The sequence below is a fragment of the Marmota flaviventris genome, chromosome 13 (assembly GCF_047511675.1).
Source record: "Marmota flaviventris isolate mMarFla1 chromosome 13, mMarFla1.hap1, whole genome shotgun sequence".
NCBI classification, from domain to species: Eukaryota; Metazoa; Chordata; class Mammalia; order Rodentia; family Sciuridae; genus Marmota; species Marmota flaviventris.
In genome coordinates, this window is record NC_092510.1 from 90,891,685 (window position 1) to 90,906,336 (window position 14,652).

The window sequence follows — 14,652 nt, forward strand, 5'->3', positions numbered from 1 at the left end:
CTCCTGCTTTTCCCAGCAACTTGGTGAACTGGCGGAGTGGAAGCCTCGTAGGATGCCCAGCCAGCTGAGCCGAGAGGATGAGGGCCTGTCGGCAGTCAGACGGCCTGGAAATGGCCTCCCCGCCTCCAGACCAGACCTTTGGCACTGGAAAGAGCCGCCTTTGTGGAGGCCTCTCGGCTTTGGGCCTTGGGGGAACTTAGATCCTGGGCCACACGCCTGTCCAGAGGAGGCAGAGGGTTCTGCCTCGGAAGGCAAGATGAAAATTCTCGAGAAGCTGGACGAAGGCGTGAGTAATACGATCGTGGGGCGCCTTTTTGGTGTCGACGAGTCAACAGTACTCGTGATGGAGAAAAACACGAGGGCTGTTTGGGCCGGCATGGAGAGTGTTTTGCCCGACTGCTCCAAGATTCCCGTGAGGTAGACCCCAAGAAGATGGAGACCTCGGTAGCCTTTTGAGTGGAGGGGCAGAGCACAGAAGGCGGCCTCTTGACTGCAACGGCCTCTGCACCCAGGCCAAACGCATCTGTATTGCATGTGGTGGGAACCAGTGGTCAGGGCGGTTCAGATATGTTTCCTGCGAGCCAGGAATGGTTTGAGAAGTTTATAAATAAATACTGTGAAATATAAAGTTGATGAGGAAGGAAGAACCGTTAAATCCTGAGTTGGCACCCAAACAGTGCAAGCAATTGGAGCGACTCATCAGAGAGAGAAGCAGTGTGCCTCAGCAGGTCCTGAATACCAAGGAGATGAGCCTAGTTTGGAAACGCATGCTTTCCCATACTTTTAAGGAAATAGACAAAAATCTGGAAAGCTTAGAGGAAACTTAAGGACAGCATTTCCTTCATTTTGTGTGTCAATGTCTCCCGTGACAAAATGATGAATACATTGCTGCTTCACAAAGACCTTAATCCCACTTTTCTTTTGGAAAAAAGATTTTTTACAATACCTTCTTTTTGGATTGGTTTTTATAATTAGATTATCCATGAAACTAAGGTGCGTTTAACAGAAAAAAAAAAAAAAGCACAAAAAACTTGAATTCAGAGTGTTGCCAGTTGTGGAAAAAAGTCCTGGTTACCCTGACTCATTATTTGCTCGTTATTTGATGTTATTGGGTTTCTTTCCTTGGAAGACACTAGCTTTCTCCAGCCCTTGAACCATGGTATAACTGAGGTATTACATCAACCATATGTTTGAACACCTTGCTGACTGCATTGACAAAAAGCTTACTTTAAAAGAAACATGACAACAATGCCACATTTCTGAAGTAGTGGTAAAAGAAGTGATGAATGATATACAACCAGCCGTCTTTAATAAGGCTTAGTGGAAAGATTGGAAGGATGTTCTTTGAATGCGTATGCATGTTTCCCCAGAGTTAATGAAGAAGTTGAAAAAAAATCCGTCTGCATCAATATAAAGGAAAGTGAAAATAATGAATTACTAAAGTTCCAGTCTTTGGGAATAATTTAGAGTCTATATCCATAGATGATGAAGACCAGTCCCCAACTAGAGGTAAAGATGAATCTAAAGAAATTGCTGTCTTAAACGATGCCTCAGATTTCATTGATTCTGCAGTTGATACAGATCCTTTCTTGGATTGAAGTTTCACATTTAAAAAAGATTTCAGAGCTGGTTGCGGTTGCGCATGTCTGTAATCCCAGCAGCTGGGGAGGTTGAGGCAAGAGGATTGTGAGTTCAAAGCCAGCTCCAGCAAAAGCGAAGCACTAAACAACTCAGTGAGACCCTGTCTCTAAATAAAATACAGAAAAGGGCTGGGGATATGGCTCAGTGGTCCAGTGCCCTGAGTTAATCCTAGTGCAATCCCCCAAAAAAGATTACAGTAAATTGCTGTATGTCTATAGAGAGGTGCAAAAGAAACTTAAAGGAACTGAAGGAAGAAATAAACAATAAAGGAAATGATAAGGGAGAAATAAACGAAGTAAATGATAGGGATGGGTGTAGTATCTGTGTCGCAGGGGAAGTCTGAGTCTTACTTAGTCAGCCTGAATCAATTCCATAGGGAGGAGGAGAAGGAAAGAGAAAAGGTATAGAATAAAAAGCTTCCTGGCAGTGGCACTAAGACTTGATAATAGCTGAAAAAACTGTCAAAGCCATAATTGGAGTTCTAAAATCTAACCTTGGAATTGAATTTGGAATGAGTAGAGGTGTCTGAGTTGAAGGACAGAGCGGATCCAGAGGTTGCTTCTTCCAAATAACACTTCATCTTATTATCATTCTCTCATTACCTCAACATCACCTTCATCACTACCATCATCTTTGTAATCACCAGACACATCTGTAACACTTAGTCATTCAACAGATATTGAGTGGAAATTCTGTATAGTCCTGTTCTAAACTTGGGAAATCAACTCAGGAAATATCTGAGGATCTGAGGTAAATGGTCATTAACAGTACCCATTCTTATGGATGATTGGTATGAGAGATCATGGCCCCAGTTTATTTTAGAGGGCTTAAAATACAAAGGTTTTCTTAGGACCATTCAGCCTCTAACCATATATGTTAAATTTTTCAGTTACAAACAGGTGTTGGTGGTTGACATGAGACTGTTTCTTTTTGAAATGGTGACATGATCATACATTTTATAAAGCACTCAACATTAATCTGTTAATCCTCACTCCAGACATATGAAGGAAGTTATTAGCCCTGCATTTATCAAAAACCTCCCTTCAAACCCAGAGAGGTTAAGAAACTTGCTTGAGTCTGCACAGCTAATGTAAACAACAGGATTAGAATTACAAATGATTAACTACTTTGTCAGACATTTTCATAAGTCTATCACGCCTTTAAGAATTTGTAGTTGTTTGATCCTCAGCACCACATAAAAATAAGATAAATAAAGGTATTAATATTTAAAAAAAATAAAAGAATTTGTAGTCTTAGCCAGGCGTAGTGGCGCATACCTGTAATCCCAGTGGCTCAGTTTGGGAGGCTGAGACAGGAGGATCTCAAGTTCAAAGCCAGCCTCAGCAAGTTAGCAAGACCCTGTCTCAAAAAATAAAGAGAGTGGCTGGGGTTGTGGCTCAGCAGTAGAGCTCTCGCTTCGCACATGCGAGACCCTGGGTTTGATCCTCAGCACCACATAAAAATAAATAAGTGAAATAAAGGTATTGTGACCAACTACAACTAACAAAAATAAATAAATAAATAAATAAAAAGAGCTGGGCATGTGGCTCAGTGGTAAGTGCTCCTGGGTTAAATTCCCAGTAGCCCCAGAAAAGGAAATTGTAGTCTCAACAAGTGAGACAAATGAACAGGTGATGAGAATAAACAGGGAAGCTATGAACTGCAAATCTGCAAATAAGATTTTGTTGTTTTCCTTCCATTTTGAAAATTTTTTCAATTGTTTTTCAGTATTTCCTGTTTTGTGTAAGAAACTATTTACATACAATAGAATTCACCTGTTGAAGTGTCCAGTTGAATTTTTTTCATACCTGTGTAACTGCCAACAGAACAATTAAGATGTAAAATGGTTCCCTGAAACAGTTTACCTGTGCACTAAAGCTTTTCCTCTGTGCTAACTTGCCATCATTTTAAAATTGAAATATTTCACATTGAAAAGCTGCAAAGAGAAAATAGCATATGAAAAGGTATATAGTAAAGGACATAAATATGAAGGCATTATAATAAAAAGGCATATTAAAAATTTGGAAACTGTAGTAGCAGTGGACTCTGCATTCCTAAGGGACAACAGTCAGCCTTTGGCTTGCTGGTTTTATGTGCTGCTCTCCAAAACAAGCGCAGTGTGTCTTCTTTAGAAGAGGACTGAGATTAACTGAGAAAAGCTCCCAGGGCAGTTGGCCTGGGAAAAGGAATGAGTTTATTAGGAAGTGAAGAAGTGGGCAAGAGTATTCTAAGCCAAAGAGAATTAGGGGAAATCCTCGGAGGAGGGGGCAATATGGGGGCCACATTGTGTAAGGGTTACATTCTGTGCTTCCCTTGTTTATAGGTAGTTTGAAGCTCTTTAGAGAAGAGTTTTGTGTATGTGTTTTAGTGTTTGTGTGCTGTGGTTTCTGAAAGTTTATGTCTTTGTATGTTTCTGGGGACATGCCTTTTTGTTTGTTGGAATGGAAAGAGAAAATAGCATATATTTTTGCAAGAGTTATAGGTCTGAGTGCTTAGGTTGTAAGTTTCAGGGGAGAGGTGTGCCCAGTGAAAATAACCTCCCTTTCCCAGATTCCTACAGTGTCTTTGGCCAGCCTGGCTGGGGCGGGGCGGGCAGTGTGCAGACCAGAGGCCTTGTGGGGAAAGGGCAGATAAGGCCCTCAGTGCCCGCCCACCAGCCGGCACCCGGCCTGAGACTGTAATTCACTGCCACTGCCTTGTGCTAAATTACCAACAAAGCCATGGACAGGCTGGGATCACGGTGCCCTCTGCCAGGCTACTCGCGGCCTTCTGTCCTCATATGCTTTCTGGTGAGTCCTTAGTCTACAGGGTGAAACCCCCTCATCCTTAAACCTTCAGCTTGGGGACGGAAGGAGAAGGATGGAGGAGAAGAAGGCATATTTCTCTTGACTGGTCCTGGGGTTTTAGTTGGGAGCAGGTAGGTAAGATCCTTTGGAGGTAGTGGGGTGGTTCTCAAGGTTACCACCATACCTTTACTCCTGACTTCTAGGGACAGGTGAGTGTGCTGTTTCTTTGCTAGAGTGGGGGAGGGCAACGGGTATCTGCTGATAAAGTCCCACTTAAGTGTTTCATGATAGATTCTTTCCTTTTCCTATTGTATAATAGACTAATTTTCTGGGACTGTGTTTTCTCATCTGAAATGTCTTAAAATTGATGTTGGAAGTGAGAATGGGGAAAAAGCCTAGGAGAGGGTTAGAAGCCCTGGGTTCTAGCCCAGCTTACCCCTTACTTTTGGGAGTGATTGCTCCCATTCACTGATCGTTATTTCCTTATCTGTTAAAATTGGCACAAATCAGTGGCTCTTAACTTTCGGGGACTGTAAATCTTATTGAATTGTTTTTTTGAAAGCTCTGGATTTGTACTCCAGGAAAATGTATAGATAAACTCAATATTGCATTTGACTTCAGGGTATTTACAGATTCCTTGGATTACAGGTTTAGTGCCACTGGCTTTGGTGATTAGTGAAGCCCCTTCTGCTTGTCACAGGCTGTAAAGTCAACCATAGCCTCTGAAAGGCTGTGTACATATTCTAGGACAAAAAAAAAGGAGAAAGGTTGAATACAATAGGAAATTACTGAAAGGGTACATAAAATATTTTACAAGAATGTTAAATTAGATAAGGTATATTTAAAAAGACATCAATATGAAAAGGTATATAGTAAAGGACATAAATATGAAGGCTTTATAATAAAAAGGCTTTTCTTTAAAATTTATGGTGACTCTTTTCCCATGATAGTAACTGTTTCTGTTAGGGGATGTTGTGATATGTATATTTTCCACTGGTTTCACACTCATAACATGTTACTTTTTAAAATATTATAGTCCACTTTGGGGTCCAAATGACCTTTCTTACTTCTGATATTTAACTGATGTGGCCCATAAACATTTCTCAGGCATATAGTCTGTTCCCAGATAGTAATGTGGTAGGAATACAGGAAGGAATGAGAATGAAGACTTCCTATCCAATGGGAGAGGCATAGAAACAACTCTGTATTTCATTGTATTCTGTGAATGGCACAACAGAAGGAGGTTTAGCAGCAGCCTTGTCTCCACCCACTAGATGACAATGGTACCTCTTCCCTAGTCATGACAGTCAGAATTGTCTCTAAGCATTGCCAGATGTACACAGAGGGGCAAAATCTCCCTGAGTTGAGAATCACTGGATAACACAAAGCTTCAAGGATGCCCTGAATCCATTCTTAGTCTTGCTTATTGCAAAGCATAAAAGTCAGAATGGAAGTCAGGGGTCTTGGAGGCAAGAATTGGTCTATCACTGAGTTTCTGTATGTTCTGCCTTGGTTTTCTTATTTGTTGAGTTAAGGGTTGTCTTAGATAATACCTGAGGGCCCATCTACCTCTTGGTTGGTTATTTATTTATTTGAGGGGTACTGGGGATCACCAGGAGCACTTTGCCTCCTCAGTCTTTTTTTTTCTTTTCTTCTTCTTTTTTTTTTTAAAGACAGGGTCTTCATAAGTGGCCCAGGCTGGACTTGAACTTGCAGTCCACTTGCCTAGGCCTCCCACAATGCCCGGCTGAATGCTCCTTTTCTTTAGAGTGGTGCTGGAAGCTTCTTTAGAGTCATGTAGCTGGAACACCATACAATGTTCTGAAAGCACTGCTCACAGTGGGTGACCCAGAAGCCTTGCCTTCTTCACAAGGCTATTTAGTCTTAGCAACAGCATTTCACTTGTGTGCTACTAAGTCACTAATCCACAAGTATTTATTGAGAACCTGCTGTGTGCCAGGAACTGAGGTGGGGAGAATGGTGAACTAAACACAGCCCTTCCTTTATTGAGTTAGTGATTACAAATTGCTTTTCCTATCTTGTTTGAACCCCTATCAACTCTTGAGTTAGGCAGCATGAATGTCATAATCTCCAGTTTTTACATCAGGATTATAGAAGGAAGAGGAAGAAACTTGGCAGGCCACAGACAGCTATCTGTACTGGCACTAGGATTTAAATCCTGCCCTCTAGTCCTTCTATTTTTTCCCCGCTATGGTCCAATTGAGTTGTCAAAAAGAAATAACAGTAAAAGCTTCCTTGAAAAGCCTGGTTCTTTTTTTCTTGCATGGTTTCTGGTTTGGTTCAAAGAGCTAATATGAGACTGAGGCACTGTGGAGATAGTGGGAGGGAATGAAAAACCCAACCCAAAAGGCCTGAGGTCAAACTGCAGCTAAAGATACAAAACCACTACTCAGGCCCTGCCAACAAGAAGGAGCTAGGACAGAGGCGATAATGTAAAATGAGAAGGGAGGACAGAGGTTCATTTGAGCAAAGCCGGATCCCTGGCCTAGGAGGCAGGAGAAGCAGTTCTTGTTCAGCCTTGCTGAGTCCCTGCCTGACTCCTTGCAAGTTGCCTCTGTCCCTGTTAATAGCTCCATTATGTCCACCAAACGGAGAATCCTGGAATAGAAGGGATCTCCAGTTCTTTTTATTCCCCCCGATTTTGGATGTTTGTCATTAAAATAAAAAGAAGTTATATCTTGAATGCCTTTTCCTCTCACATGGTCAGTGCCACCTTAGTCCAGGATTTTTTTATAGGATTTTTTTAATATTTATTTTTTTAGTTGTAGTTGGATATAATTCCTTTATTCCATTCATTTATTTTTATGTGGTGCTGAGGATCGAACCCAGGGCCCCTGTGCATGCTAGGCGAGCGCTCTACCGCTGAGCCACAATCCCAACCCCAGTTCAGGATCTTAATGTCTTTTTCTTGGGTTACTAAAATGGCTAAGTAGCCTGCCTTCTGATAATTCCCCATTCAAGCCCTTTTGTAACGCTACTTGGCTTGGCCATATTATTATTGTCTTACTTAAAAAACCTCTAAAAGCACTCAGTCACCTGAGTGCAAACCCCCAACTCTGTGGCCTGACCCTTTTCTGTATAATTCTAGGCAACCTCATTTTCTCTGATCTACTCTTACTATCCCATGCAAATCTAGTACAGACTGGATATTTCATATGTCCCTTGTACCTCTTGAGTTTGTACATATTATCATTTGCTTAGAGCACCCTCTTATAATCCTACTTATTTCAGATCCAACTCAGATGACATCTTCTTTTCAGTCCTACCTCATTCCTTCTCTTCAAAGCTTTTTCCTGCTCCTTCTAGCATAGCTTTCCTCTTGGTCCTCCCAGCACAGCAGCCCAGGTTACATTGTTTCAGAATTGATCTGTTCATAAGCCTACCTTTTGCACTAGATTGTCTGACATTCCCTAATGCATATACAAATGAACGCAGGTGAAATTACTCCTTGAAAATCAATAGATTTAAGAGTTTATCATAATGATCTTCTCATAATGATGGCAGTTCGGTGGATGCCAGTTAGTATCACCAGCAATAGCAGTTTTGCACAATAAAAAAGGATTTGAAGTCATCCAGGCTTGAGTCCAAATCCTGGCTTCACCAATTAAAGCTATATGATTTTGAAAAAGTTTTTTTGAATTATAAGCCTCCATTTTCTTTCTCATCTAAAATATGCAGAGGAAAATATGAAAACTCAATGTAGATTTCAGGGGTTATTTTATAGATGGGGTTGGGGGATGAAAAAATGATATCAGCCTTGGTTCTAGTCTGCTGGAGTTGGGAGTCATTGACCTGTGCTTTTCTTTTCCACTGTGTAGATCCTGGCAACTTCTTTTCTGATGTACCCCATGCTCAGGACCCTTAGCCTACAGCTTCACTCAGCCATCACCGGCAGCTATCTCTCTGGCACACACTCCATCGTCTTTGTCAACTGTCCCAACGAGCAAATTGCTAGAGACATTGCCAGGTATAGTGCAGGGGCTAAGGTGCTGCCCCAGAAGACTTGGGAAGCTCTAAGAAGCTCCAGAGGGACTAATTTGGGCCCTTCTCTTGCTTCTCACAAACCTGCCTGTCCAATGAACTCTATAGCTGTCTGCTTGGGGTGATACAAGGAGCATGGCCAAATGATCCCCTGACTGATGCTGCTGCAGGGCCTAAAAATGTCAAGTGGTGCAGGAGGGCATAAAAGGGATCTGAAGCCCAGAGAGAGGTGGTTTGTTGAAGGCATAAGAGAGTTGTGGAACCCTGCAGGTTTGTAATCGTAAGTCTCCAAATTGATGACCCACCTCTCTTTGTTCATATGTAAGGAGGAGGAGGTCATTTCAAGTATTTGGCTGTTTTCTAGAAGCAGCTGTGACATACTAGAAAGAACACTGGACTAGGCCAGGGTTTCAATGTGAATATGCCATTTACTATGTACGTGATCTTGGCCGAGCTGTGTCTCTTCTTCCACTTCCTCCTTTTCCTCCTCTTCTTTTTTTTTTGGCAGTGCTAGACATCAAACCCAGGTCCTTGAGCATGGTAGGCAGGTATGTACAGCCAAGTCATATCTGATTCCCTTCTTGAAGCATCAGTTTTCTAAATTATAAAACGGCATTATGCCATCTACCTCACAGGGTGGTGGTGAAGATTAAATGAGATGAAATATAAACAGTGCATACCCCAGTAAATATAGTAGGTGCTCAGAAAATGTTTATTATATCTGAATTTTCCCCCTTCTGTTTATAGATACAGGTTAAAGAGAGTTAGTGAGGCTGAGAAGTAATGGCCGTGGCTCTGTGTTCCTTTTCTTCTTGCTTTACAACTCAGCCTTCTTGAAGTTAATAGTAGACTAAAACTAGTCCAGTGTCACAATAACAATCAAATGCCTATAGGCAGCCAGGCACGGTGACACATGCCTGTAATTCTAGTGGCTTGGGAGGCTGAGGCAAGAGGATCATGAGTTCAAAGCCAGCCTCAGCAATTTAACAAGGCCCTAAGCAACTCATTGTGATCCCATTTCTAAGTAAAATGCAAAAATGGGTTGGGGATGTGGCTCAATGGTTAAGTGCCCTGAGTTCAATCCTTGGTACCAAAAAAAAAGAAAGAAAGAAAGAAAGAAAATGCCTGTAATCAGGTAAATGAGAAGTGGGCTGGTGTATAATGATGGTGCTTCCTAGGCTTTGGGAGGAAAGAGCAATGGAATTGTGTTGACCTGAGAAGCGTATTTCATGCCTCAAGGGAGCAGCTGCTGCTCAGCTCTAGCATGGCTAAATTTGACCTGCAGGCCCAATATTGGAAGATTCACTTTTTTCTTTTTGCTAGAAGCTAGATAATCTGTATTGTTTGGGGTGTGAAATACATTCTATATTCAATATTGGTTAATAAAGCCAAGATTTTTTTTTGGGGGGGGGGTAACCAAGATTGAACTCAGGGGCACTTGACCACTGAGCCACATCCCCAGCCCTGTTTTGTATTTTATTTAGAGACAGGGGCTCACTGAGTTGCTGAGGCTGGCTTTGAAACTTGCAATCATCTTATCTCAGCTTCCTGAGCTGCTGGGATTACAGGCGTGTGCCACTGCACCTGGCCAATGTCAAGATTTTTTAAAATGTCATGGGACCAATATGTATCTGTTCTTTGAGCCACTACCCTGTGTGACCTCTGCACTTCTCCCTTCTGCTTCCTAAATCCTGAGCTCCCCATGTGTGGCTCTCTACTGGTCTTGAGGGTTTGTGTGTCTGTTTTAAAATTGAATTCAGTCAGCCTCTCTTCTTCCCTACTCTCTTTTATAATGCTCTAGGGACTTAAAAAAATATGTATTATATATATTACATATATTATATATATTACATATATATATATATATATATATATATATATATATATATATATTAGTTGTAGTTTGACATAGGACTTTTATTTTATTTATTTATTTATTTTAAGTGGTGCTGAGGATCGAACCCAGGGCCTCACACATGCTAGGCGAGCGCTCTACCACTGAGCCACAGACCCAGCCCTTTAGGGACTTTTTGTATAAAAACCCTCCATATTCTATAATCTCTTACCTAAAGACAGGTTGTTATTATCAGTTGCTGAGGAGTTCATATTTGGGAAAGGGCTTCTGAGGCAATGTGATCATCTTCCATGGGTGTGTAACTTGCTCCTTGCATTTGCTTAACACTGGGAGAACCAATGAAATGTAATTTCGCAGTGAGTGGTTGAGTGAACAAGGCTCACAGCAGTTGCTTGAACAAGTTTGTGTGACAGGTCTCTTCTTACAGTTGATAATTTTCCAAGAGAGTAACAGTGGTGATAATGTCACATGAATATGGAGCCTTAAATAGAATACTCTTCAGCTTGGGACTCAAGGAAAAAGAAAAGAGGTCAGTTCTCTTGGTAACGGCTGAGGGAAAGAGGAATCAGCGAGCAGGGCTCAGATAAGGTTTGTTTGGCTCGGTCCAAGCACATCAGAGAACAGAGGTGAGGTTCCTTTGGTTTCCTTTAAAAAAGAAAGAAAGAAAGAAAGATGAAAAGGTCCTATATTTGCCAAAACATGATGCTTTTTTTTTTTCTTTTTGCTTTTGCTTGGAATTGTATTAGTTTTGTGTGGTCACATGGGTATTTATAGTCAGAAGCACTTAGTGTCTCAGCTAGATTATCTTTGGTGGTTAAAGGTAGAGGTAGCATAATAAAAGAAATTATTGGGAATAGGAAAGGTTGAAAACCACTGGCCAAACCAGTCTTGTTGTATAGCAGGTCAGGTTGCTTATTTCCCCAAAGCAGGAGAGGGACAGAAAGAAAGAACTTACTTAAGGTCCCATAGCCATCTTATAGCAGGGCTGGAAATGGAATTCGGATCTTCTTTAGGTCCAATGTTAATTACTGCCCAGACCCCAGACAGACTGGGCCTCTCCTTAAAACTTCCTTCCCATAGCTGCTTTCTTACTTCTCACCCAGAAAAGTACATAGAAACAGCTCTGTCTTCAGAGGTTCTATGCATGCTGTTTATGGACTGTTCTGAAGGGAGGTGATGAAGTGATGTCTGAGTCTGTTTTCTGTGGCAGTAACTGAATACCACAAGCTGGGTCATTTATAAACAATAAAGGTTTATCTAGATTATGGTCCTGGAGGCTAGGAACTCCAAGAGTATGGTGCTGATATCTAGTGAGGGCCTACTTCCTGCTTTATAATATGGCAGAGAACATCACATGGTGATACAGAGCAAGTATGCTAGGTTGGTCTCTCTCCCTTTTCTTATAATGCCACCTATGCCCTCATGGTGGTGCCATCCTCATGACCTCAGGTAATCCTAATCACCCAAAAGCCCCACCTCCAAATCCACTAACATGATTTAGGGAATTCTGGGGACACACTGAAACCATAACTTCTGCCTCTAGCCCCCAATATCCATGTCCTCACATGCAAAATACAATAAACCCCCAAATTTTAACTGGTTCCAAAAATAATATAAAAGTCCAAAGTGCATTTTCTTATCTGAATCAGATTTGGGTGAGACTGAAAGCATGCCTGAGGCAAATTTAATCTACTGTGGCCTGAAAAATCAAAGGAGCTACACACTTCTACAGCGCAGTGGTGAAACAGGCCATAGGACAGATGTTCCCATTCTAAACAGAAGAGTCAGGCAAAAAGAAAGGAGTCACCAGCTCCATGGAGGTCCAAAACCCAACAGGATGAACAGCATTAAATCTGAAGGCTCTAGAACCATCTTCCATAATTGCATGTTCCCCTTCCTGGATATATTGGGACAGGGGTTATGCCCCCGAGGCCTTGTGCAGCCCAGCCTCCACCTCAGTACAGCTTCAGCTCACTTGGGTAAGCTGATAGCTCTTACTTGCCCACCATATAGCTCTATAATCCCAGGTCTCTGTGGCAGTCCAACCCCTGTGGCTCTACTAGACATTGCCCTAGTGGATCCTGCAGCAGCTTCAGCCCCACATTTCCACGCTGCTATTAATTCCCAAGAGCCTCACAAATACTGTTAACAGGATAAAATTTCTAACACATGAAATCTGGGGACTAAACCAAAGCAGGGGAGGGACATCCTAAATTATTTTCTACTTAGATTTAGATTTCCAAGGTAATTCCCAAGAACCCCTGTTCCCATCCTTTCTCTTTAGATCCTGGGACTTGCTCTAGTGACCGCTACCTTTGCTTTAGGGGCATACTGGATAAGAAACTGGCTGCCTCTGTGAACATCTTGCCCAAGACATCTTCACTGTGAGTTTTGCTATGGCCAATAAAGGGGAATTGGGAGTCTTAGGGTCAGGTCCTGGCTAGTGGAAAGAGCACTAAACTAATGGGAATTACCAAAGAATAACTCAAAGGTATTAAATTAGTCAGTGGTTCACAGTTGACTTATATTCAGAGGAGATCAATCAAGTAGTTTATCTCATCCAAGGAAAGCAAAAATATGCTGTTTATAGAGAGAGAAGGAAAAAGTAATGTTACTCTGTTATTGTTCACATCATCTATAGCAGTGGCTCCCAAATTTGGCTGTAATGTCAATTCCCTGAACTCCAGCCTAGATCTGTTCAGTTAGTGGGTGGGCCCAGGCCTTTGAATCTTTAAAAAGCAGAACAAGGGTTAGGGAGGTAGATCAGTAGTAGAGCATTTGCCTACATGTGCAAGGCCCTGGGTTCAATTCTAAGCATTAAAAAAAAAAAAAAATGTTATAGGCGATTCACTATTCATCCAGTCTGGAAATGAGTGTTTTGTAACCAGAATAGAATATCAGCTTAGAATTCTTATATTTACCAAAGCTGTGACAGGGAAGGGCCCATGGCCTAGGTCATCTTAGATTTACCCTGGGTCAATGTACATCTCAGGCTAAATCTCTCCCTTTTCCCATGATGCTGTTCTTTTTTTAATATTTATTTTTTTAGGTGTATATGGACACAACACAATGCCTTTATTTTTATGTGGTGCTGAGGATTGAACCCAGGTCCCGCCCGTGCTAGGTGAGCGCTCTACCGCTGAGCCACAATCCCAGCCCTATGATGCTGTTCTTAAACTCTTTTCTTCTTCTCTTTCTTCTTCTTTTGTTTTTTGTAACAAGGATTGAATCAACTAAGCCACATCTCCAGCCCTTTTTTATATTTTATATAGAGACAGGGTCTCTATATAAGGGAGGTGATGAAGTGATGTCTGAGTCTCACTAAATTGCTGAGGCTGATTTTGAACTCACAATCCTCCTGCCTCAGCTCCCAAGCTGCTGGGATTACAGGCATGTGCCACTGTACCCAGCTCTTACACTCTGTTCTGAATATCATCACTGATTTTATTTTTCATTTCTAGAAGTGTGTGTATCTTACAAGGTTTAATTCTCCTGAAGCCTTCTGAATTTTTTCATTCATCCATTCATGGACACTTAGCTTTGAAAGTCAGTGATCATAGCAACACTAGTCAAAGGGTCAGGGAGGGGACTGGAAGCCATGAATATAAGATAAACATAGAAAGAACCGGAGATGAACTTGGAGGAGAAAAGATATAGAAGTATCTACAGAATTGTCCTGGGGTGGTTCCTCATGTAGCCAGTTGAGGAAAACAATGAGGTGGCAGATGTCAACATGTGTCAAGAAAAAACATTTCTGGCTGGGGTATAGCTCAGTGGTAGAGAGCTTGCCCGCATGCCTGAAGCCCTGGGTTTGATCCCTAGGACTGCATTTTAAAAAGAAAAGAAAAAAAAGTCTCATGTGAAAACATTTAAGTTTGAGGGACTTCTTCAAGAGATGGTGAACCTCCCACCTCCAGGAATGTTCTGGAAGATGCTAGATGCATGTGTTAGAATGATGGAACTAGATGATTTGTGGGGCTTTGACTAACTCTAGACTTCTTGATATGGACTTAGAAAGATTTTAGCTTCCTTTTTAGTAAGTCACCTATTCTGGCCAGGTTTGACATTTAATTCTCTGGGCTCCTTTTATGAGCTTCACAATTTGGTTTTGCTTTCTTTTCTAGTTTTTTATGGAAGGGAGAAATAGAAGAAGCCACTGAGGTCTTATTGGTAAGTAAGGATAGGAGCAGAGGTGGTCTGGGTAAGGGAATGAGTAAGACTAAGACCTTTTCCCAGGTTCCAGTGAAAATTAACATAAATCAATTGACTGAAGGTCTTGCTCACTTCAGATGCATGAGGTTCATTTGTGAGCTCCTGACATGACCTGGTGACCTGGGAGGAATGCAAACTGCTAAATGGCTAGGTGAA

General features: G+C 41.7%; 1 protein-coding gene across 7 annotated transcripts in view; it reads left to right on the forward strand.

Moving 5' to 3' along the window:
- Positions 1–29: 29 nt before the first annotated feature.
- LOC114100452 (protein CutA homolog) overlaps positions 30–14,652 on the forward strand; it is a 35,743-nt gene continuing 21,120 nt past the window's right edge. For 5 of the 7 annotated variants that reach the window (XM_027945179.3, XM_071600885.1, XM_071600883.1 and 2 more), the window contains exons 1-4: positions 4,303–4,430; positions 8,267–8,415; positions 12,609–12,668; positions 14,409–14,454. In XM_027945179.3, coding sequence (XP_027800980.2) covers positions 4,362–4,430; positions 8,267–8,415; positions 12,609–12,668; positions 14,409–14,454 — 324 coding nt within the window. In that variant the 5' untranslated portion in view covers positions 4,303–4,361. Of the gene's footprint in view, positions 1,510–4,302; positions 4,431–8,266; positions 8,416–12,608; positions 12,669–14,408; positions 14,455–14,652 lie in introns of those variants that run through there. The other 2 variants (XM_071600886.1, XM_027945185.3) reach the window with 2 other exon arrangements.